General features: G+C 51.0%; 5 protein-coding genes across 5 annotated transcripts; 3 read left to right on the top strand and 2 right to left on the bottom strand.

Annotated features, from left to right (window-relative positions):
* Positions 1-2,830: 2,830 nt before the first annotated feature.
* Positions 2,831-4,852, bottom strand: UHO2_05426 (uncharacterized protein; the record flags this gene model as incomplete). The annotated part of the gene is made up of 1 exon (XM_041560242.1): positions 2,831-4,852. The coding sequence occupies one exon, from the start codon at positions 4,850-4,852 to the stop codon at positions 2,831-2,833; it is 2,022 nt and encodes a 673-aa protein (XP_041416176.1).
* Positions 4,853-5,365: 513 nt separating this feature from the next.
* UHO2_05425 (uncharacterized protein) lies at positions 5,366-8,696 on the top strand (the record flags this gene model as incomplete). The annotated part of the gene is made up of 5 exons (XM_041560241.1): positions 5,366-5,456; positions 5,532-5,584; positions 5,700-5,984; positions 6,208-6,354; positions 6,486-8,696. The coding sequence occupies 5 exons, from the start codon at positions 5,366-5,368 to the stop codon at positions 8,694-8,696; spliced, it is 2,787 nt and encodes a 928-aa protein (XP_041416175.1).
* Positions 8,697-9,429: 733 nt separating this feature from the next.
* On the top strand, positions 9,430-13,809 carry UHO2_05424 (uncharacterized protein; the record flags this gene model as incomplete). The annotated part of the gene is made up of 2 exons (XM_041560240.1): positions 9,430-10,383; positions 10,426-13,809. 2 exons carry the CDS (start codon positions 9,430-9,432, stop codon positions 13,807-13,809), a joined length of 4,338 nt encoding a protein of 1,445 aa, XP_041416174.1.
* A 3,607-nt stretch (positions 13,810-17,416) lies between these two features.
* UHO2_05423 (uncharacterized protein) lies at positions 17,417-18,610 on the top strand (the record flags this gene model as incomplete). The annotated part of the gene is made up of 1 exon (XM_041560239.1): positions 17,417-18,610. The coding sequence occupies one exon, from the start codon at positions 17,417-17,419 to the stop codon at positions 18,608-18,610; it is 1,194 nt and encodes a 397-aa protein (XP_041416173.1).
* Positions 18,611-19,006: 396 nt separating this feature from the next.
* Positions 19,007-21,453, bottom strand: UHO2_05422 (uncharacterized protein; the record flags this gene model as incomplete). The annotated part of the gene is made up of 2 exons (XM_041560238.1): positions 19,007-21,171; positions 21,258-21,453. The coding sequence occupies 2 exons, from the start codon at positions 21,451-21,453 to the stop codon at positions 19,007-19,009; spliced, it is 2,361 nt and encodes a 786-aa protein (XP_041416172.1).
* Positions 21,454-22,276: the final 823 nt, after the last annotated feature.

Below are 22,276 nucleotides of genomic sequence, written 5' to 3'. Positions count from 1 at the left end.
TCCTCATCTTTCCCACTGTTTTCCCATCCACACTAGATTGCTGCTCATGTCATATCCCTTGACCTCTGTGGATGGATGGCCACTTGCTGCTTCATCCCTGTCAGGGGCCATCCCACTTCATCCAAGTGGTGACTCACCCCCCCCCCCCCCCCCCCCCCTCTCATTACTCCCTGTCATTGGTGCCCACCTGCTGGTGCTGACTTCAATGTCATGTAGGGCCCCTACCTCATCTGGTGGTGACCCCAGGTGTCCTCCCCTTTTAGCCTTTTATCATACAAACACCCTTGCCATTGATCTCTGCAGGACATGTCATATGATCCAGTGTACTGCAGATTCTGGTGTGATTTGTGATACCCTTATTGCTTGTACCAATCTAGATGAGATCTGCCTTAGAGCCACTTCTCCTACAGATTTTGGTGAACTCTATTGCAAGTCCTATGATCTGCCCAATTCCTCAATTCCTGCACTCCCTTCATATGACTTGACAGATCTTCCTGATTCCTGTGCATCCTGTCCCATGACAAACTGCTCTGGGTGTCCAACACAGTACAGCCCGACATCTCATTTGCCATGGGAGCCCTGGCCCACTACATGTTGACCCCAACCATCAGAGCATGGGGTGCAGCAATCCACCTACTAAAATATCTCAACCAAACAAACAAATGTCAACTACAACTAGGAGGACATATGATGGAAGACATGAACCAACTGGTGGTCACATATACCAATGTGAACTGGGTGTCAGACCCCACAAACAGGTGCAGGAGCACATCAGGCACACTCACATACATTTACAGGTGTCTGGTAAGCTGGAAGTCACATGTTCAAAAGTGCATAGTGTTGTCAGCAGTGGAAGCAGAGTTTGCTGCTGCATTGGAAGCCACATGAGAAACTCTATTCTTCTCATACCTGCTCAGAGACTTGGGGATACTGGATGTCAAGCCAATACTTTGTACTGATAGCCAAGGGTGCATACAGGTAAGCAAAGACCCAGTAAAACATTGGAAACTAAAACACATTGACACAAGATACTATTTTGTTAGGGACCATGTACAAGATGGATGTCAGGGGTCTCGCGCCTGAAACCCAGGTCGGTCTGTCGAGATACTCGGTGACTATCAAACTGTGCGACAGCTATTGTCTCGGTATCAGTGACTATCAAGTTGTGCAGTGACAGCAGGTGGCGTTCGTTGTATATACTATCGTAGGTTTTGGCTGACCTCTGTGGACACTCCGTTCAGGGGTAGCTCAGCACGATCAATATCAATGCTTTGGTTATGATGACACCAAGGTCTGGTGTGAGTGTTGATGATGATGAGGTTGATGTCATTGGTGATAAGGTTGGTGAGTGTTGATGATAAGGAGGTTGATGGTGTTGGTGATAAGGTTGGTGGCATCAACACGAGTGTCCAGTGTGTTGACTTGATGCTTGAAGTGATCCCCAGACCGCAGTGGACTACTGCCTTCGGTTCTATCTATATCTGGACTGCTAACCTACTATGGGCGCCTACGGATGTCAGGTAGTGGTGATACAACACACACACTACGATGAGGAGCAACCTTGATGGATTGCTGCTATGCTGACTGTAACTAATGAGTACTTATGTTTCTAAGTATTGACTAGTTGTATGGTGAGTAGAGTGGATGAGGATCCACTTGACCTATGATGATGAGAAAGCATGGTTATATACCTCTTCTCAGCATCGCCAGCGATGCTGCTCCTGCTCTCTCTCCAGAGAGTACCTTCTTCATCGAGTACTGCTCAGGGGCCTCTCCTGCTTGGCACCCCTGTGCCTCTTGAGCTGTGTCGACTCCTTCGACACTGCTCCTCCTCCTCATGACCTGGTGTCGACTCCTTCGACACTGCTCCTCCTCCTCATGACCTGGTGTCGACTCCTTCGACACTGCTCCTTCTCCTTTGATCAGTGACAGTTCCTTTGGCTCTTGTCTCTCGAGCCCCTGAGTGGTAACCATCTGCATGCTCCTTGAGCTTGGTCCTCCTCGTGGCTGTGCTTGGCCCTCCTTTGCATGTGAGTCCATAGGAGTCCATGGTCTCCATGGAGACTGCACTATGACCATGCTCTCTACTGATCTCGACTAGATCTTCGATACCTGTGCTCCTTCCATATGAACCCGTGACCCTCCTGCTTCTTGAGCATCCAGGCCCATGACAATGGAGACATAGCAATTGAATATGTAAGGACATGTGAGAATGTAGCAGACATGCTAATGAAGCCACTAAAGGGACTGGATATGTTGTGGCTAGCAAACCTAATGGGGCTGGGAACACCATCAAGGGGGGGAGTTAAAGATGTGATGGAATTACCAGGAATTTAACCAACATGTGAGAAAGCCAAGTTGCTGAGAGGCTGAGGGACATGCATGCATGGTTGACATGTGGCAACCAATCAGGAGACATTTGTGGGAGACAATGCTGAGGCAACACATGGTGCATTCAGTTAGCCAGGTGACAATAAAGTTTTCTCATGGATGGAACAAAGGCATATATATAGGCAGTCTTATAGTCATAGTTAACACAAAATTTCAAGCATTGCATCTACCATACACCTGTGCAAAAGGAGCTAGAGCGTAGCCCGGACGAAGTGGAGTCTTGCATAACTTCAACTTCGAGTCATAGGTTGGCAAACATCAACCGAAGCATCTTGACACACACAGGGCAACAAGTGCAACAGGGCAACAAGTGCAACAGGGCAACAAGTGCAACAGTCCAAAGCCGCAACGATCCAAGCATTGACCATACACCAGCCGAGCTTATCACCCAAGCTTGATTAGCGCCAACGATCAAGCATGCCATGATTGCAATTCCATCTTACGACTGTGCAGTATCTGAGGACAAGAGAACAATGAGATCCTTCAACAGCTTCGTGAGGTCCGAGTTTTTAGGCGAGCCGATGACCAACTTGTCATTTTGCTTAGCGTCTAATGCCGCTTGGGCCTCCAAAACCTGTAACATCGGGCCAACGCTCTCCGTCCAGAACTGCGAGAGATGAACATGAAGCGTGAGAGCAGCGAGGAGTCGATGTAGCGTTTCATCGGACTCTGACTCGTTGATGATCGCTTGAAGCAATGCAGAGGCTAGTTCAGATTCCCACGTTTCGCCTAAGCGACTGCCAAGCATGGGCGGAGCTTGAGGATCACGGTTGATCCAATCGGGCCGTTGGGCATGCTGATGAAGGGCAAGGTTGAAAGCGCAACTTGCTGCTGCGCTTCGTACTCGAGCATCTCGACACAGAAGAAGGCTGGTGGTCAGTTCGAGAACGAGACTGCGTACAGTCTCGTGCGACTCGATGACTTGGACAAAGGGAGTTGAGGCAGCCAAGTTGGTCAACAGGCGAGCGGCTATGAGAAACAGTGGCGTTTGACTTGCAGACGACTCGCCTTTGTATGCCACTTGAGAGACATGCGATAAGAGACGAGTGATGCCGTTGATCTCTCTACGATCCGCCGCTGTGGGATTGTGGAAGAGACGTCTCACATACGATTCCTGCAGGACCGAAAGACGGAAGAGGTCGAGCACAGGAAAGAGACTGTCGATCTGGAGAGATGCAGCAAGAAGCTTTGCAACTGTCGACGTGCCATCAGCAAGCGCATCTGGTAGCGGCTTGTTGGTCTTCTTGTCGCCTGTCGACTCTAGCGATGGGATCCAGGTGTTGGCAATCATCTTGCGTGCCTCTTGCAGATCAGCTTTCTCGGCGAAGCTCTTGGCTGAGTGCTGCGAGATGGCCGTGTCGATCTTGTGAAGCAACAAAGACAGGTTTGGGATGGTCGAGTAGAGATGAGGTTGCCAAGGCAGAGAAGCAAGTGACTCTAGTGGTTTGCAGAGACGTGCGTGCGGGTGCGGCGGATAGGCCTCAGAGAGCATCAGCTCGACAGCAGTCTTGAGCTGGCCAAGGTCAGCACCTCTAACCTGGTTGCTCTCCTTGCCAAAGGTGTGGAGCTTGACGGTAGGGGTTGCTGTCACCTGAGAGTGGGCAAAGAGGGTCGAGGTGGAGGCGTTGGAATCCACCTGGACGAAAGCTACACGTTTGTGATTGCCAGGAGTTGACTCATCCGCGTGATGATGATGCGCCAGATCTTGGAATGCGGGCTTGATGATGCGACATGGCGGACATGATTCCGAGGTGTACAGAACGGCGACACAGGGGAAGAGTGAAAGGATCTCGCAAAGCTGGGCTTGGCTGGTCAAGTAACGGATGGGGTCGGACGAAGATGGCTTTGCAGATGAAGATGGCTTTGCAGACGAATTGGCCTCGACAGGTGTATTGCCTGCATAGGCGCGAGAGGCCACTTGATTGAGCAGATTGTTGTCGAGTGGACTAGATGCAGCAGCAGATGGCGCCGTGAAGTCTAGCGAAGGCTGTCGGAACATGGCATCGATCTGAGGCTGTAACATCTGGCCGAACGGAGTGCTGAGGAAGTCTTGCGGAAGTGAACGGATGTGTGCAGGGATGTCGCTGGCAGTCAGGATCTGTGCTACCTCTTGGGTAAAGTGGTTGCAGTTCCAGTTGATCAGATGATAGTCTTGAGGACGGAAACGATCTCGCAAGTCAGGAAGCAAAGCGCCTTCGAATGTCTCGCGGTCCATGGAGGTGGTGCCAAGATGAAAGGTCTCGAGAGGAGCTCCATGGTGAGATGTTCCTGGATAAACGACCGAGATGCCTTGACCGAAGAAGTACTCTCTATCCCATGCCACAATACTTGTGTGCCAGATTGCATCAATTTGACGACCAGTCAACGACAGTGACATCTGTCTCGCCATGCCCCTCGAGAGGTCATAGACGTACAGCTTGACGGGATATTGCCCATCCTCGAGGGCTTGCGTAGTCGTCATCCTTCCGAAAAAGAAGAAGAAGGAGGAGAAGAAGAAGAGAAAAGAGAGATTTGCGTGGTTGCAATGGTAGCAAGATTGAATGCCACCAAAGACGAGCGTGTGTGTAAGGGTGTTTGTGTAAGGGTGGGTGGGTCACATTCGCACCAAGGTGCAAGTTCAGACAGGACAGAAGGTGAGGGCTGACGTCTCAGGTTCCCATGATCTCAAGCCAAGAGAGCAGACACTCACTCATCTTGAAGCCAACCTCGGCAGCGTGATTCAGCCATCTAGCAGTGTGACAGAACAACAGCAAAAGCTGAGTCGAGTGAGTAAGCCGCCAGGCTGCCACTTTGACCCTCTTTGGCTTCCTTCGTGGGCCCTTATTAGGTGTACACCTCGGCGAGTGAATGCTGACTGCTTCTCCTCCTCCCACAACTCACTCTCCCTAACGTCGTCATCCATCATCCATCATCCATCATCCATCATCATCCCTCCGATTCAACCCGGCCTCCACATCTTGACGTAAGGAACAGGATGGTCAAGGAGGTCTCTTCCGCCGCCGAGTTCGACGCCGAGCTCACTGCGGCGTGCTCCAAGCTTGTCGTGGTCGACTTGCACGCTGTTTGTAAGTACAAAGTGACAGATGCTATCGTATAGAGACCGCTCCTGACTGTTTTTACACCTCCTTGTCCAACGTTAGGGTGCGGACCATGCAAAGCAATCGCACCCATCTTCCAACGACTCGCTTCACAGGTATGTATATAACTCGCAGCACAGACCTGCGCTCATGTTGGATCCTTCAGCTTACCCAACTCTTTTACCTTGACCTCGCTTTGCCCGCTGTCCCTTGGAACTTTGGCGTCGACAGTATACCAACACCGTCTTTCTTAAGGTCGACGTCGATCGAGTGCAGCCCGTTGCGCAACGATACGGTGTTCGTGCCATGCCCACCTTCCTCTTCCTCAAGAACAAGAGCCTCGTCGATACGCTTCAAGGTGCCGACCCTAGCCGACTCACTGCCCTCGTCAAGCAACACTCCTCGGCCGCTTCCTCCTCCGCTTTCTCCGGTTCCGGTCAGACGCTCTCTGGCACCAGCTCGGGCTCTTCCAACACATCCCGTGCCCCTTGGCTCGCTGGCATCACTCAAGGCCATGTAAGCTTCGAGAATCTCCTGCCTCTGCTTGTGCTCGCCGCATACCTTGTATACCTTTTCTTCGGCTAGTTGCAACTAGAATTCTGTCCATCTTCAACAATGCCTCTTCAATACAACTCGATCGATGCTGTCTTTGTCTGCTTCCGCAAAAGTTCGGCCTGACTGACTCAAATCCTTCGCTCGTCTTTCTTTGCTGCTTTTGGGCATGTGTTGCATCTCACAGACCTCGCTTCTCGCAACCGTCGAGCTAAAAAGATGTTCAGCGCTCAACGAAAAGCCCGATCGACGCTTGCAAGACATCATCTCTGGCCCCAGTGGTGGTAAATGGCTCGAGAGCGATGCTGATGAACAGCTCCTCATTCATATTACAGTGGGTTCTTGCCATCCAATGCAATGCGCTTTGGCACAGTCTCGTCGCTTTGGCACAGTCTCGTCGCTTTACTAACCCAATTGCCCTTCTCACCTGTGTTCCTTTGTCACGACCATATTCAACTGATTCAGTTCAAGGGCCAAGTCAAGCTCTCCGGCATCCTCCTCCGCACGCTGCCCTCGCATTTCGCACACGCTCCCAAGCAAGTCAAGATCTTCGCCAACCGACCAGGACTTAGCTTTGACGACGCAACTTCCGATCCAGCAGATCAACAGGCCGAGCTCACCGAAGAGCACGTTCGAGGTGGTGAGAATGGAGGTGGAGGCAAGCTTTTCGCTCTGCGTTTCGTCAAGTTCCAGAAGGTCGATTCGCTCTCTATTGCCGTTCTGTCTAATCAACGAGACGCAGAGACCACACGAATTGATGCCATTGATGTGTTTGGCATTGCAGATCAAACAACCGACATGAGCGAGCTTCAAAAGATCGAGGCTGGTGGTGCAACTCGCGATATGCATTTCAGCAAAGTCTCCAGAACAGGTCTCAAAGGAGGAAGTTTGTCCAGCAGCTCTCGAGGAGGATTCACTGCGCAAACAAGCTCGTCAAGCCCAAAGACCTCAACAGATGCGCAACAAGCCGGTCGACACAGCCGACCGCACTCGACATCCAGCCTGAACCCTGCCATGCCTAGATTTCGGAGATCAGGCTCCTCTTCTTGCGCTCCTCGGATGCAGCACCTCGACGAGGAAGACCAAGACGAGTATGTGGACGACGTTTCCAGAAGGCCATCTGCTCAGCAGCAGTCTGGCTTTGCTGCTCATGCGCCACCCTCTCTGACGGAAGAAGAGGAGAAGGAGTTCCAAGTTGCTCAGAATGCCGCACGTGATGCTTTCCGAGGCTGGCACTATGCACCTCTGGGGGTGGCACTGGCACCTCCACTGGGCGCACTTGTTGGTGGCCATTCCGACGCCTGGTCCGACGCCATTCTTCTCATCCTTGCCAGCTTCTGGCTCTACCAGTTCCTTCGGGTACCATGGGAGATTTACTACGCTTCCATGACCCGACACGTTCTCACACACGATGCAGACGAACAAGAGCAAGCAGAGCAATGCGAAGATGCCGACCGCGACACCTCCAGAGGCACAAAAAAGAAGCTTGTCGAGTCGCACCAACACATAGAGGCACGTCAAGCGGCGTCTGCAGAGCTACGACGCTCCGAATTGCTCAGCCTCATCTTCTGTGTGACGAGCCCGATTGTGGGTGCATACATGCTCTATTGGATGCGCGAGACCATGACCGATGGCAACAAATACCTCAACACCTTCAACATCCGCCTCTTCACTATGGCCGCTGGCATCAAGCCCTGGTCGCATGCTATTCACCTGATCCAGCGCAGAATGTTGCATTTGCAGGAACAAGTGCACTATCCCTCGTCCAAGGTGGAAAAGATGAGCCAACGTCTCGGTCGCATCGAAGCCGACTTGTCCAGTTTGCGAAAACTGTACGCCACCAAGAACGACATTCGTGTCTTACGCGAACACGAAACCCAACTTGGCCGAGCCTTGCGTCGTTCTGAGAGGAAGGAGGAGTATCTCCGACTGTCAGCAGAAGAGAAGTTCAGCATTGTGGAAGGCAGGCTGGAAGACTTGCTTCACGAGGTAGCCATCAATGCCGAGCTCATCGAGCAAGAGCGCAAAGAGAGGGAGCGAGCAGCGAGTCTCGGCATCTCCTTGTTCGAAGCCGTCAAGTATCTCGTTGGCTCTGGCCTCACTGTTCGACGTGCCAGCCGGAAAGATTATCTTGACGACCTGCCTCGCAGCCTACCCTCGACCGCGGCACTCGGAATTGGATCTAGTTCTGCTGACGCTGATGCCCACTTGGATGGTGCTATGAACGGCGGCGCTTCTCTGTCTCCTTCGGGCGAGACTTTGAGCCCCAATGGACCACCTCGTCCAGGGTCAATTCACTCGACTAGCGCAAATCGTGAAGGCTCTCCACCGTCCAACAAGGGTGCCGGCAGCTACTCTTCCGGATCGTCGGCTGGTGAAGTACCTCAGCCGCAGCGGTCTAATAGCGCTTCCGGTGCGCCACGATCTCGCTCTCGAGGGGCGATTCATCACGTCTCGGATCCTTGGTGGGAACGCGGCGTTGGATTCTATCTCTTCCTTCCGCTCAACGTCTCGAGTGCCGCGATCCGCTTTGCTGGTGAGAAAGTCAAACACATCCTGCAAGACTCGGGGAACGAGGTTGCCAGGAATCAGAGGAAGACGCTTCAATACCAAAAGCATCTTGCGGACGAACAACTGCAGCAGCAGCATCATTATCATCGCAAACAGCAACATTAGCAACAGCAACACTTGCTCAGCCCGCACAAGGAACCGTGGCAACCTGCCCACCATCAAGATAGCTTCCCCGCCCGCACCAAGCCGTTCTCGCTGATGAATGTGATTGACCTACCAACGTTTTGACTCATCTCTCATGTTCGGTCTCTTGTGATTCTCCCGATTGTTGGATAGGCTTTGCACTCGATTCGCACATACGTTCGGCCTGATTGTTCATGTGGAGATGCCGTTGGCTCGTGCGGTAAAGCTGTCAGATATCGCAGTCTAACAAAGTCATCGAATCGCACGATTGGTGCTCAGCAAGCCCCAGTGGGGGTCGGGAAGTTGCGCTGCTTTTTGGATACTTGTAGTTGAAGATGCGTCGGCATCTCAAGCAAGGTGCACGTGTTACGGCCGAGACATCGAGATACGGGAGGCTCACATAAGCGAGGAGCACAATGAGGTACGCAATTGTTGTCATGGTGACAGCACAGTGGCACCCGGTATCATAGCAACACAGGGGTACAAATGAAGGAACACATCCTGCCTCGGATGGGATCAGAGCAGTGAATGGAGTATATATATGTGTTTGTCATTTAGTCTCACACTAAGAAAACTAAGCATTACATAGAACATACGGCTGTGGCAAAGGGAGTCTGATCGTGACCCCGATAACGCCGTATATTAATTGTTATCTTCAATTGATTAAGAGTCTGAAGAAGCTATCACCGAGCTAACCGAAAACTCGCCGACAACCATGGTAGAAGACACCGAAACGAGGACTAAAGGAAGCAGAAAAGGCAAGAACACCCAGGTTCGGGTCGACAATAATGCCACGAGCGAGAACGAGCCGGAGGCCATCAACGATGAAGCCGACGGAGACACCGATTCCGACTCCGACTTTGATGATGGCGACAAGCGATATAACTTTCGCACCCTAGCAAAGCTCCTTGAACCTGTGCCAAAGCTCACGTCACGAAACTACCATAGCTGGAGCGCTCACGTGAAATCTTTCCTCCGATCCGTGCCTCATGCGATGAAACATCTCGAGGGAACGTACGACAAGAAACACCCGAAATGGAGCCGCTCCCTTGACGATGCTTTAATTAACGCCCTGCGTGGAACAATCGATACTACCGGAGAACACAATGTAAACTACCTCGTTCTAGATGTAATCAAGGAGTACCTTACTTTCAACCAAGTATGGAGAAAGATCGAAAACGGTCTCACGAATGAAGCCACCAAGACGTCCCACAGACTTGCGCTTATCTCGCAACTCAACGATGCAAAGATGTTTCACTCGGATGCCAGAAAGCTAATCCAAGAGATCCGGTCCATACAAACTGAAAGCAGTCTCCTCGGAAAACCATTCGCCGATGATACATTGTTCTCGGCCCTGCAGAAATGCACGATCCGGCATCCGGTGTACAAGGAGACGGTTGCCACCGTCCATCAAATCGACTTCAACGCCCTTGCCACCGCATTAAGCATCCGGCAGACTGCTGTCGAGAGTGTCCCCGCACAAAGGATCGACCCCCGACAAGCCAGCGCTAGAACCGCCGGCAACGACGATCAAAATGAACGGGCCGGAGAGACCGAAGCCGAAGCCGACAACAGCCACGCGAGCCCGAGGAACGCAAGCAAACCACGCCGAATCCGATGCTGGATCTGCAAGCGACCGGGACATGGTATCAGTCAATGCGACGCCTTGGTTACCATTCCCAAGGACTCTCCCCTCGCTGAACCCAAATAGGAAGCGTGGTGCTCCCTCACCCTCCCAATGAAATGGCAGGACCCCTCGAACCCAAAAGAAACAGCTCATTGGATCTTGGACTCGGGGGCGAGTTATCATATGGTGAACGACTACAGCATGCTCATTCACCCGAGAACTTGCCGAAAGCGGATAATTACCGCCGGAAGCGAGGTCTTGGAAGCGGCAGCTATAGGAGATGCGAGCATATCAACAGATTACGGGGAAGTCTCTCTGCAAAATGTATTGTATGTAAAGCACCTTAATGTTAACCTTCTGTCAACAAATTCATTAACGGATGAAGGAGCACGAGTGATATTGGACACAACCAGCGGCCAAATTTTTCTAACAAACGGCATGACACTTAAGATTGCAAAGAATCGCGAGCGAGGACTTCTGGAGTTCCGAGGCGACACATGGCAAGAAAGCGCGATGGCCACATCAGCACCATTGTTTGAAGGTGTTGATGAGGAGTTCGAGCATATTAAGAATGAGCCGAAAGTTTCAAAGCAACAACTATGGCATGAGCGTCTCGGGCACCCAGGAAGAGATAAAGCTAAGGCGATCACAAACAAGTTAAAGGATAAGCATACCATGAAATTGGATCCAAACACCGCTCTGACATGTGAGCAGTGCGTACGATCCAAGAGCACAAGCGCTCGGATGGGGAAAGGTAGTGGCGAGAGAGCCGTAGGGCCCCTGGATCTTATCCACGTCGATCTAATAATAGACTCGTCCCACGTGACGGAGTACACATGCACGTTGGTGCTGGTCGACGATCATAGCAAGTATGTGTATGCACAGCCATTGACACGAAAGAGTCATGCCTTTATGCAACTTAAAAGGATTGTTTCGTTCCTGGAGACACAGACGGATCGGAAGCTAAAAGCGATCCGATCCGATCAAGGAACAGAATGGAAAAGCAATGATGCATTAGAATGGTCGCTAGAAAAGGGCATAGAGTGGCAAACCACCGTAGGGTACAACAGCAAACAAAATGGACGGGTAGAGAGAATGAACAGGACCCTTGGAGAGAAGATGAGAACGTTGCTAATGCAGAGGAGACTACCGAAGAAGTTCTGGCCATACGTGATCAGAGCTGCAGCGTTCAAAATAAACCTCACTCCGAGCGTCGATAATGAATTCCCTTATCAAGCGATGTTTGGCAAGTCGCCGGAACGAGCTTTAAAGCTCCTACGAGTGTTTGGTTGTCTGGCATGGGTAAACATACCCAAAGTTAAACGGGACAACAAGAAACTGGACCAGCGAGCCGTCGCATCCATTTTCTTAGGGTACAGTCTAGAGAGGAAGGGCTGGCTTTTCTACAGCCCGGACTACAATCCGAACATCTTCTGGAGCAATTCAGCAAAATTCATGGAATCAAAGTGCTGGTCAGACAGAACAGAGTGGCGACCGGTTGATACAAAGGCACCCCCAATGACGATGACAGAAGAAAATCTCGAAGATCTAGGATATAACAAAGAAAATATATTCGACGAAACAGATGAAGAGCCACTACGAGAATACATGGATATGGAGTCAGACTCGGAAGAAAGATTACGCGAAGGAATAGCAGAGGTGATGGAACAAGGACCAATCGCCGAAACTCAAATTGACAGCGAATTCTATGGACTCGTAGCGACGCGACCGGAATGGAGAAAGAACCTGGACCCAACCATACATGAAGCAATGAATGGAGAGGACAGAAAGCACTGGGAGGAGGCCATGCGAAAGGAGCTGGATGGATTAGAGGCGATGGGCACATGGGAGATAGTTGACCTTCCAAAGGGTGCAAACACCGTCGACACACGTTGGGTACTCAAGATCAAAACCGATGCAAACCTCGTGCCGACAAAGTTCAAAGCCCGGCTCGTGGCACGAGGTTTCACTCAACGCGAGGGCATCGACTATACAGAGGTCTTCGCACCAGTAGCACCTATCCAATCCATTCGAGGGGTGATCGCGGTCGCAGCAGTACGAGATTGGGAAATGGATTCTATTGACGTAAAGCAAGCGTACTTGAACTCCACTATACACCATGATGTATACCTCAAGCCCCCAGTAGGAATCGAAATACCACCCGGAAAAGTGTTGAAGGTAGTGAAAGGACTGTACGGTTTGAAACAGTCGGGCCGAGAATGGAACATTGAGTTAGACTCACACCTCCGGACGATCGGATTTCATTGCATGCCGAGCGCTCCATGCCTATACTCAAGAGGGACAGGCGACAAGATCACGATCATCACAGCATACGTGGACGACATGCTGATAACATCACCCAGTCGTGAGGAAGTAGACCGCGCAAAGCGGGAGATCATGGACAAATGGGAGACGCAAGACAATGGAAGGATCAAAGAATTTCTGGGTATCAAGATTATACGTGATAGAAGACGGAGGAGGATATCCCTGAGTCTAACGGCATACATCAAGGAAATGGTGAACAAATGGTTAGGAGGAGCAAACGAGAAATCCTGGATACCCATGCTGAGTGTAGCGAACACCACCGGAGGCGAGCGATGTGAACCTAAGCGAGCAAAGAGGTATCAAGAATTGGTCGGCCAACTATTATGGGTCTCCAACACAGCCCGACCAGATATTGCCTTTGCCGTCGGCGTATTGGCGCGATATATGTCGATCCCGATCAACAGTGCATGGAAGGCAGCTGTCCACGTGGTAAAGTACCTGAACCAAACGAACGAATATCAGTTGCACCTAGGAGGAGAGACAAACGAGCACTCAGATACACCGGTAACGACGTATACCGACGCAAACTGGGCATCCGACCCCACAAATGGACGAAGAAGTACCTCGGGGTCGATAACATATGTGTATGGATGTCCGGTGAGTTGGAAATCACACGTTCAGAAGTGTGTGGCACTGTCGGCAGTCGAAGCAGAGTTTGTCGCCGCTTCCGAAGCGGTACGAGAAACCTTATTCTTCTCATATTTGCTCCGGGATTTGGAGGCCACGGGCGTTCGGCCCGTACTATACACAGACAGCCAGGGGTGCATACAGGTGAGTAAAGACCCAGCCAAACATTGGAAGTTAAAGCACATCGACACACAGTATCATTTCGTCCGCGATCACGTACAAGAGGGCGATGTGGAGATCAAATATGTCGGAACGGCAAACAACGTTGCAGATGTCTTGACAAAACCCTTACAGGGTCTTAACACCTCACGATTGGCTAGGATGATAGGACTGGAGATCCCGCCAAAGGGGGGAGTTGAAGATGCGTCGGCATCTCAAGCAAGGTGCACGTGTTACGGCCGAGACATCGAGATACGGGAGGCTCACATAAGCGAGGAGCACAATGAGGTACGCAATTGTTGTCATGGTGACAGCACAGTGGCACCCGGTATCATAGCAACACAGGGGTACAAATGAAGGAACACATCCTGCCTCGGATGGGATCAGAGCAGTGAATGGAGTATATATATGTGTTTGTCATTTAGTCTCACACTAAGAAAACTAAGCATTACATAGAACATACGGCTGTGGCAAAGGGAGTCTGATCGTGACCCCGATAACGCCGTATATTAATTGTTATCTTCAATTCTTGTTGTCTCGGGTGGCGTTCTTTGTTGCCTCTGGAACAAGAAGATGGTTTGATTGGATGGTGGAAGAAGCAGAGTGGCTGTCGATGACTAGTAGCAACAACGTTCGCTGCGTATCTCTTCAAATGATACCAGCAAGCTGAAAGAATGTGATTGACATCTCAAACTGTATGTAGATCAGCACGAACCTCTGTGCAGGTAAGTGAGGTCCGTGATGGATGTATTGTTCGTGGTTGGTGGCAAGGTTAGCCGCCGTGCACCTGAAGCCCAGCAAAGCGGAGTTGGAAGAAAACAGAGATAGCAAACAAGAATACCGTGCCGAAGCACTCGCAGGATGAAATTCAAGTGATTGCACTGCCAGCGTTTTAGCTGGAGTTGGACGCTGCTATTCAAGCGAACCATGACAAACCAATCGCCGAGAGAGGGCCAAGCGAGGGTAAAGCTCGGCTGGAATAGCAAAGCATTTCGCTCAAGGTTTGCGGTGTTATGCGCACACACCTTGAACGCAAATCGTGATAGAGCGCTTCGCTGGGATGATGATCCCTTGGAAAGTCGTAAGCTACGGTTGGCATGGTTTGAGGAGGGCCACCAGCACCACTACCGCACACGACTGCTTCTGTCATGAACGTGCGGCTGCAGCGAGAGAGAGGATAAGCTCTAGGAGACAAAGTAGCATCAACGGAGAAGAAACAAGAAGAAAAGCAAGAAGGAAGCAAACAAGGCATGCTCTCCTGTCTGAGTATTCTTGTTCTCTTGCAAACCCACTCTAGCTTGCTGCTAGCGCTTAAGCGTGGTGCAGGTCAGGTCGAAATGGCACAAGTTAGCTAAAAGATGCGATTGAAGCGTGCAAGCAGGGCAAGAGAATACAATTAGACGCCCTGATAACAAGGCTTGCTCGGACGAGAAGAAGCGAAGAGGCCGTGTTGTAATGGCGACAAAGCACAATGAGGGTTTTTGGCAGGGACAAAGCGCGAACAGACCCTATCGGTTGGCACCTTTGCTGCATCCCTTCTCCTTTTATGCGCCTTGCTTGTCTTTGGTTCGAGTCTGGTGTGTGTCGGGCTTGCGTCGTCGGTTTGGTTGGTGAGAAGAGCTGCTTGGCGCTCTCTTCCCGCTTCTGCTGCGTTCATGTTGGAGAGGCTCTCGTTCGAAGGAGCAGAAGAATTGAGACCTTGAAAGTGAGTGTGGCCAAGTGAGTGTGGCGCCTTGGGTTGGGATGCGCCTCTACCATGTAGGCCACTCTGATCTCGTCGAAAATTGCCACCTTCTTGCCATTCGCCCATCAGAATAGCAACCGACGGCATCTCCTCCTCTAGCTCAGATAGCTTGGAGCTACTCTATCGGTCCCGCATATTCGCCTCGAATCGAACATGTTTGTTGTATGCGCGGCAGATTGACTAGGCTGTAGAGTAACTTGATTCGAGCATCATACGAGATTGCCTTCAAGGCGATGCCTCGGTTAAGAGCAAAGGAGTTGCAGGTGTTACTTTTGACGATCCAATTCGCGATGCTCGGCTAGCCATTGGAGCGCACTGAAAGGACATTTATACAGTCAGTAGACACGAAGGAGCATGGGGGAAAAAAAAGGCTCAGGTGAGGTCCGCTGGCTGGTGAGCTCAGCTGGCTGGAATCTGTCAAAATATTGCAACCCAGAGGCGGGCTGGCGGGCTGGCGGGCTGGCGGGCTGGCGGGGGGCAAGGGCTGTTGGTTTTGCTTGCTGGAAAAGTTTTCGGAAAAGCGGCGCGCTTTGGCGAGGCGAGTTGCAATCTGCATGCATGTCAGGCAGATCTGTGCACGCCTGCAGGAGAAGGTGCAGCAAGTTGGCTTGCATCTTGCTTTCTACTCTCGATAAGCTTTTCCTCCCCTTTGTGCTTGTATGCTGTATAGTGTGTGAATAGAAGAAAAAAGCAAGTTCGAATTGGGGAAAAAAGAAAGAAAAACAACAAGCACAATGCTCAGACTTGCAGCCGGGCTTGAGTGGCAGATGTAAGCGGGAAAGCCGAAGAGCAGAGAGCAGGAGCAACAAGTGTGTGGGAAAGTGATGTGAGAGAGTGTGTGTGCGTGGGAAAGCGAGTGTCAGTCGGATTGATCAACGCACATTGCCACTTGAAGCTCATCGGCCCTTCCGAGTGATGACGACGACGACGACGACGACAGCAGAAAGGCAGCAACTTGCCTCTAAAACGCTGTCTGCCCTCCCGCCTCCTTGCTGCCTTGCTGCCTTGCTGCCTTGACTGTCCTTCTTCTTTGCCTTCTTTGGCCGATAAGCAGCCGCAGATGGAGGCCTCGGCAGCCATCCGACGGGTCGACCGAGAGCAAGGTCGCACGCTGTTTCTACTAGGCTCTTAAGATCACAATTTGCCCTTGTCAGTCTGTCTGAAGAGGCGGTCAGTGCTGCCAAGCCGGACGACGCTTAAGCCCACCAGTTTGTCACAGCAGGGGAAAGCACTGAATCGCCACCATCTCAAGATCCGCTGTCTGTCTATATCTATGCTGTGCCTGATGCGTGGATGCGCACTCGCAGAAAGGCAAAAGCTAAAGTGACAGAGCAACACCTTAGCCTGTTCAGCTAACTTATCCTGGCCTTGCTCCCATTGCGCTAACCTTAAAGCTCGCAAAAAAGCTCACAAAGGGGCATCTTTCCAACTCCCCCCCCTGATCCTAACCGCTGGCTGGTCACCATCGCCTTCTCATAACTCTCACTTTGTCTCTTGCCTTCTCACCCTCTCTTACTTGACCCTCAACTGTAGCATTCTTTCTACTGCTCTTGCCTCTTTCTTCATCTCTTCCCCCCTCCCCCCCTTCTTCTTTCAACTTCATCTGCATCCCGCTCCTCTTAACTTGATTCCGAGCTACATCGTTGAGCAACAGTCTTTGACACATCGCACCGACAGCTTCTTTTTCATCTCGTCTCCTCCTTTCCAACTTGCTACTGCTCCTCATCTTGACTCCTGCCTCGCACATATACCTGCATATCTCGTCCTTTTTTCTTTTCTTTTCCCCTCTCCTTTGCTTTGCACACAGGCAAGCCACACTTGACGCACGCACAAGGTCTGATTCCCGCAAGCATACCCAACCAACCTCATCATCTGCCGCCACCTTCATTTCGCTTTCAAAGCAACCCAGCATCTTTTTCAACCACGCTCGCCGCAGGGGCGTGCTACATTTCATCCCACCTGTCGCCACCTCTTTCCGCACAACCTCCTTCCGCGCATCATACCCTCTCTTACCAGAAGAACTCGCTCTTTCTCGCTGAATTCAAGATACCACTTTCCCGCAAGCATTGGAAAAAGAAAAGACAAAAAAAGAAAAAGAAAAAGAAAAAGAAAAAGAAAAAGAAAAAGAAAAAGAAAAAGAAATCGAAATCCACCACATCTCGTTTCTTCCCGCAATCCTGCTTTGTTCTTCTTTCCGCTCCTCGCCTCCAGTACAGCAACATGTCGAGCATCAAGACCGAAAGCATTCGAGGCCGATCTCCTGGCCCAGCAGCTGATCGACGCCAGTCGAAAATCAGCCAGCTCAGCATGCAAGATGGACGCTCTGCCACCTCGAACGCCGCAACTCAAGGCAGCGCGCCTGCAAGGACAAGCAAGCGACGCAAGCGATCCGAGCTCTCGCCCTCTTCCAAGCAGACACACAGCATCATCGAAAAGGAACGCAGAGAGGCCATGAACGAAAAGTTCTCTGAACTTGCTGCCAACATTCCCGAGCTTGTCCAAGCTCTTGCTGCGGGCAAGCGTCCCACCAAGGGCGAGATCGTCAAGGCGAGCATTGCCAGACACCAAGAGCAAGAACGACGAGTTAGCGAGCTCATGCATCAAGTCCACATGCTTCGTTCTGGCAGCAGCAATGGAACAACTCCTCAGCATTGCTCGGTCGAGACGCCTAGCTCCATAGCTACCATGACTCCTGAGCCAATGCTTTCGACACCGTCTCAGACGCTGTCGATGCCCTACCAGATCCAAGCTTGCCAACCCATCGGCGTTGCCATTCCTGGCTCGGCGCAGGGCGATTTGTGGGTAGGCCAGCTGCTCAACAAGAGTGCCAGCCCACACGAGCAGCTCACATTGTGCCATGATCCAGCTCCACCCATGTCATTGTTGCCAGACATGTCGCAGCCTGTCTCGCCCTTCAAGCAGACCTCAATGATGAACTGGAGCCTCTCTTCGCCGCCCCAACCTTTGGACCCCGCTTCACTTAGCATTGGCTTCCCCACGTCCAACTTCATTAAGGGATTCATGGACAGTGGTACGCTCGAGTATCTTGGTCGTCGCAACAGTGGGGCAAGTGGGCCCACACCGACATCCGGCTTCTCTTCGCCTACCTTCACCTCGTCAGACAGCGATTCTTCCTTTAGCACCGACGCGCTCGATCCTAACCTCGACGAGCGAAAGTTCTTGGCCGATAGCATCAGCTTCGAGCCCTTTGCCATGCCAACAAGCAACCTTGTAGAGCAGACGCCTCTCACTTCGCTTGTAGGTCTGCCTGAGCAACAACAACAACAGCAGCAAGGAGGGGCAGGGAACAAGAAGCCAAGACGCAGCATTCAATCTCGTCGATCGCGAAAGGACGAGACCAAGGAGCAAGGTATTGCGGACAACAGCTTCTCTTGCAGTTCTCTGTCGGTGTAAGCATGAAGAAGTGAAAAGAGAAGAAGAAGTAGAAAAAGTACAAGTAGAAAAAGTAGAAGTAGAAAAAGTACAAGTAGAAAAAGTAGAAGTAGAAAAAGTACAACTGTTAGCATTCCCTGTACCAGATAATCAATCAAGCCTTGACTCGTTGCCCCTTGTATAATCAATGCATTCATCCACTCGAACCTCACTTTGTTTGTCGCTTCCAGTGTGCTTGACAAGGAAGAAACAGTGTGAAGGACAACTGGGTCAGTTTGAATGAGTATGTGAAGGAGCGAGTCAGACAGCTGAGAGGGCGAGGCTGTTGTAAAAAAAAAAAAAAAAAAAAAAAAAAGGTATATGAGTGTAGCATAAAGGATGCGGCTAGTGTGACAGTGGAATAGCAAAGGGACATGATTACTCGTCACCGTCATCAACGAAAATCTCCCTGTACTTGTGCAAAATGGTCTCGACGGCTCTGCACTGAAAGGTCATATCGTGAAGCTGAATTCCCCCTGCACTAGCGTTGGCAGCGGTAGTAGTGCGATCCTCATAGCCAGCTGGAGGAGGCGATAAAAGCGTTGGACCAAAAACAATGGCCAGATTACTGGCTGACATCTGATTCAAATGTTGCAACTCGGTCACCTTGTGCAAGTGACGGATGAGATACTTGAGTGTCGCATAGTTTGCATCCGGCAGTTCATTAACTCGTTCATGTAACCTGATATGCCTTAACCTGTCGTTATCGATTTTTGCCGCCTCTATGAACGAGGAATACAACTCGTGCGTCAATAAAGGCTCCGGTAACTCCCGGAACCATAACTTGAGACATCCAGCAACAATGTTGATATCCTGCATAGCTTCATCCTTGAACAGATCCACTTGCCTCCAATCCGCATCGAAACTCGCTTTGAGTCGTTGAACTTTAGACGTCGTCCCGGAAAGTCGATAGATGCCCATGTTTTCGATTCCCATTTCTTCGATTGCTGTCGCGCATTTCTCCAGGATCGCTGGAACCTCGACCTTGTCCCGAGCCATCTGTTCTGCTAGATCAACGCCGAAGATAGGTCGATCAGAGACGATGGAAGCGCGATCGTTGCCTGCACCACCACTTACATCACCACCACCACTTACACCACCACCACCACCACTTACACCACCAGCGGAAGATTTAGCCGTACCAGGAGTGTTGAGAAATCCTTCTTCATAGGGACCTTGCCTTCGAGGAGCCTTATAATCCCTTCCATGCGCCACCTGATAGTTGGCCATATACTGTTTAAAATCAGCTCTATTATCGATCCTCTCCACGGCACGCTTCAAGCCACTACTGGCCGCCACCTCGCTGCCAACGGGACTGATGGCCATACCATCGTTCAACACGGTACTCTCATACAAGAAGGCATATCTAGCCAAATGATACTGTGTGCCATTGTCAATCTCGTCGGCATTCTCCTTCAAGGTCCTCAATATCCTGGGCAACTGCAGATTGAAATACTCCTGCCTGACGCCTTGGGTATTCAAGACTTCCCTCCTAAACGCATCACTCGCACTACTCGTCCTCGCCCTGATCTCCTCTTCTTGTTTGAGAATCTGCTGCGGATTCTTATTCTTAAACAGCAAGCCACTTTTACCTATCGCTTTGCCAAGCGTTCGCTTACCACTCCCGACTCCTCCTCCTCCTCCTCCTCCTCCTCCTCCTCCTCCTGAACTCTGTATCTCTCCAGTCTTGGTACTCTCTCCACTCTTTAACAAGAGTAGGCGCTCCAAATCTTCAGCTGCTGTGTCGAACCTTGCTCTCGCCTTGTCCACGCCTGTTTCTGCATCTTGTAGGTTCTTCTGCAACCTCATTCCTGTCTCGCGCGCTTGCTTCCTACTCTTATCCACCTCTTTGGCCAAATTGCTGAGTTCATCCGACATCTCGCTAAGCTTGCCTGCAAAGCGCAACCTGTTGTCTGAAATGGTCTCGTGCGTTTTAAGCATGCTATGCCAACTTTTGACGAATGTTCCCGCTTTAGCATCGGAAAGGGAATAGGTCTCGAATGTGCTGCGTGCCAGTTTAGCCATACTGCGAGCATACTCTTCTTCAATGAGAGCTCTTTTCTTGAGAAATAGCGAAGCTTCTCTTGCAGAAAGCATACTTTGTTTGATCCGACCAAAGAGGAGAGGCATTGCACAATCAATGTCGCAGAGAGACCTAAGCAGGCCTTCGTCGAAAGATGTGGGTACGATGTCTTCCATTATAGGCCCAGCTAAAGTGGTAGAGGAGGGGGCAGGTTGGTTGTTGAACGTCGAGGCGGTGCTGGAGGTGGGTATGCTTGTGTCGAATGGAGCCGGAGGCAAGGTGGAGGCGGATTGCGTGCTGTACCGTGTAGTGGAAGAAGGAATGTCGGTGGAGGAGGAGGTGGCATTGGTAATGGCGCTGTTGATGTAGCCTCGAGAGTGATCGTAAGCTGCTTGCTCAGCCATGGTTGGTGTGGTGAGTGCCGAGGAATGTTGATATCGTTGGGCAGGAGCAGAGCGAGAATGTACCTGCATGTTGATCGCATCCGAGTAGAGATGGTTTGCTGATGGATTCTCATAGCCTACCATCAGGATGGCAGAAGAGTAGATAGCGAGGCGTCAGCAAGGACTTGTCCAGAGGTGGCCTGTGATGGTCGGTGGAACTTACCAGCAGCACTCGCATCCGAGAGAGCGTCGTTGTTATGATGAAACTGCGCCTCGTTTGAGAGATCAGAGGCATTGCCCGGGCAAGTTGCGTACTGAAGAGCGGCAGGATTTGGACTCAAACTGCTGTGATGCACCGCTCCTCCTCCTAGCCACACGCCCTCTTGAGCATTCCTATTGAGGTTGGCAGATGAATCCATCTTTGTCTCGTTCTTGTTGCCGATCCGATTGGAGATGATCAAGATGATAGCTATATCCTTGAGGGCATTGTGGATGATGGATGGTATTGTGCATCGAGGTGTGCAAGCTGTCACAAAGCGAACAGCCAAAAAGCGATTGAAATTGCGATCTTTTCTTTTTTTCCTCTGTTAAGTTTGCAGATTGAATTCTGGCCGCTTTCCCGTGCGAGAGTGTTAAGCGTGGCCGGAGATGAAATACAAACTGACCTGCTGGCAAGCAAGAAAGCAATACAAAAGGAGGAGCGCAAATTTAAAGTCGCATTACCGGCACAAAAGGGGTGACAAGAGAGCGAGAGAGCGAGAGAGCAAGACACAGGGAAAGTGCTTGAGGCGCACAAAAAACCTCAAAAGCTCGGCCTTTTCCTTGTTTGCTCTCGATTGACCGGCAACCGAGACTTTGGATGAGCTGGTTGTCTCATCTCTTTCTTCAACAGCATACTAACCCTCTTTACTCGATCTTTTGCATGGCTTTTTACACTCAGTCTGCTCATCAAGTGATAGCAAGCAAGCAAGAAAGCAAGCAAGAAAGCAAGCAAGAAAAGAAAGAAAGCAAGAAAGCAAGCAAGAAAGAAAGCAATCTTGGCGCCCTCAAGCTTCTCCCTGCTCAAGCTTCTCCCTGCTCATAAGCCTCTGCTCGGTCTTCCTCTCCTTTCTCTCTCTCTCTTCGGGTCTCTACTAGCTAGCTCAACCTTGCAGAACGAGGTAGGATACAACGCGCATCTGCTCTCGACGATATCATCTCGGTGGCTGCTGCCAGTCCAAAGCTCATCTCCGCTGCCGCACC

The sequence above is a fragment of the Ustilago hordei genome (genome assembly GCF_900519145.1).
Source record: "Ustilago hordei strain Uho2 genome assembly, contig: UHO2_contig_13, whole genome shotgun sequence".
Taxonomy (NCBI): domain Eukaryota; kingdom Fungi; phylum Basidiomycota; class Ustilaginomycetes; order Ustilaginales; family Ustilaginaceae; genus Ustilago; species Ustilago hordei.
This window is presented reverse-complemented; position numbering and strand designations above follow the sequence as displayed.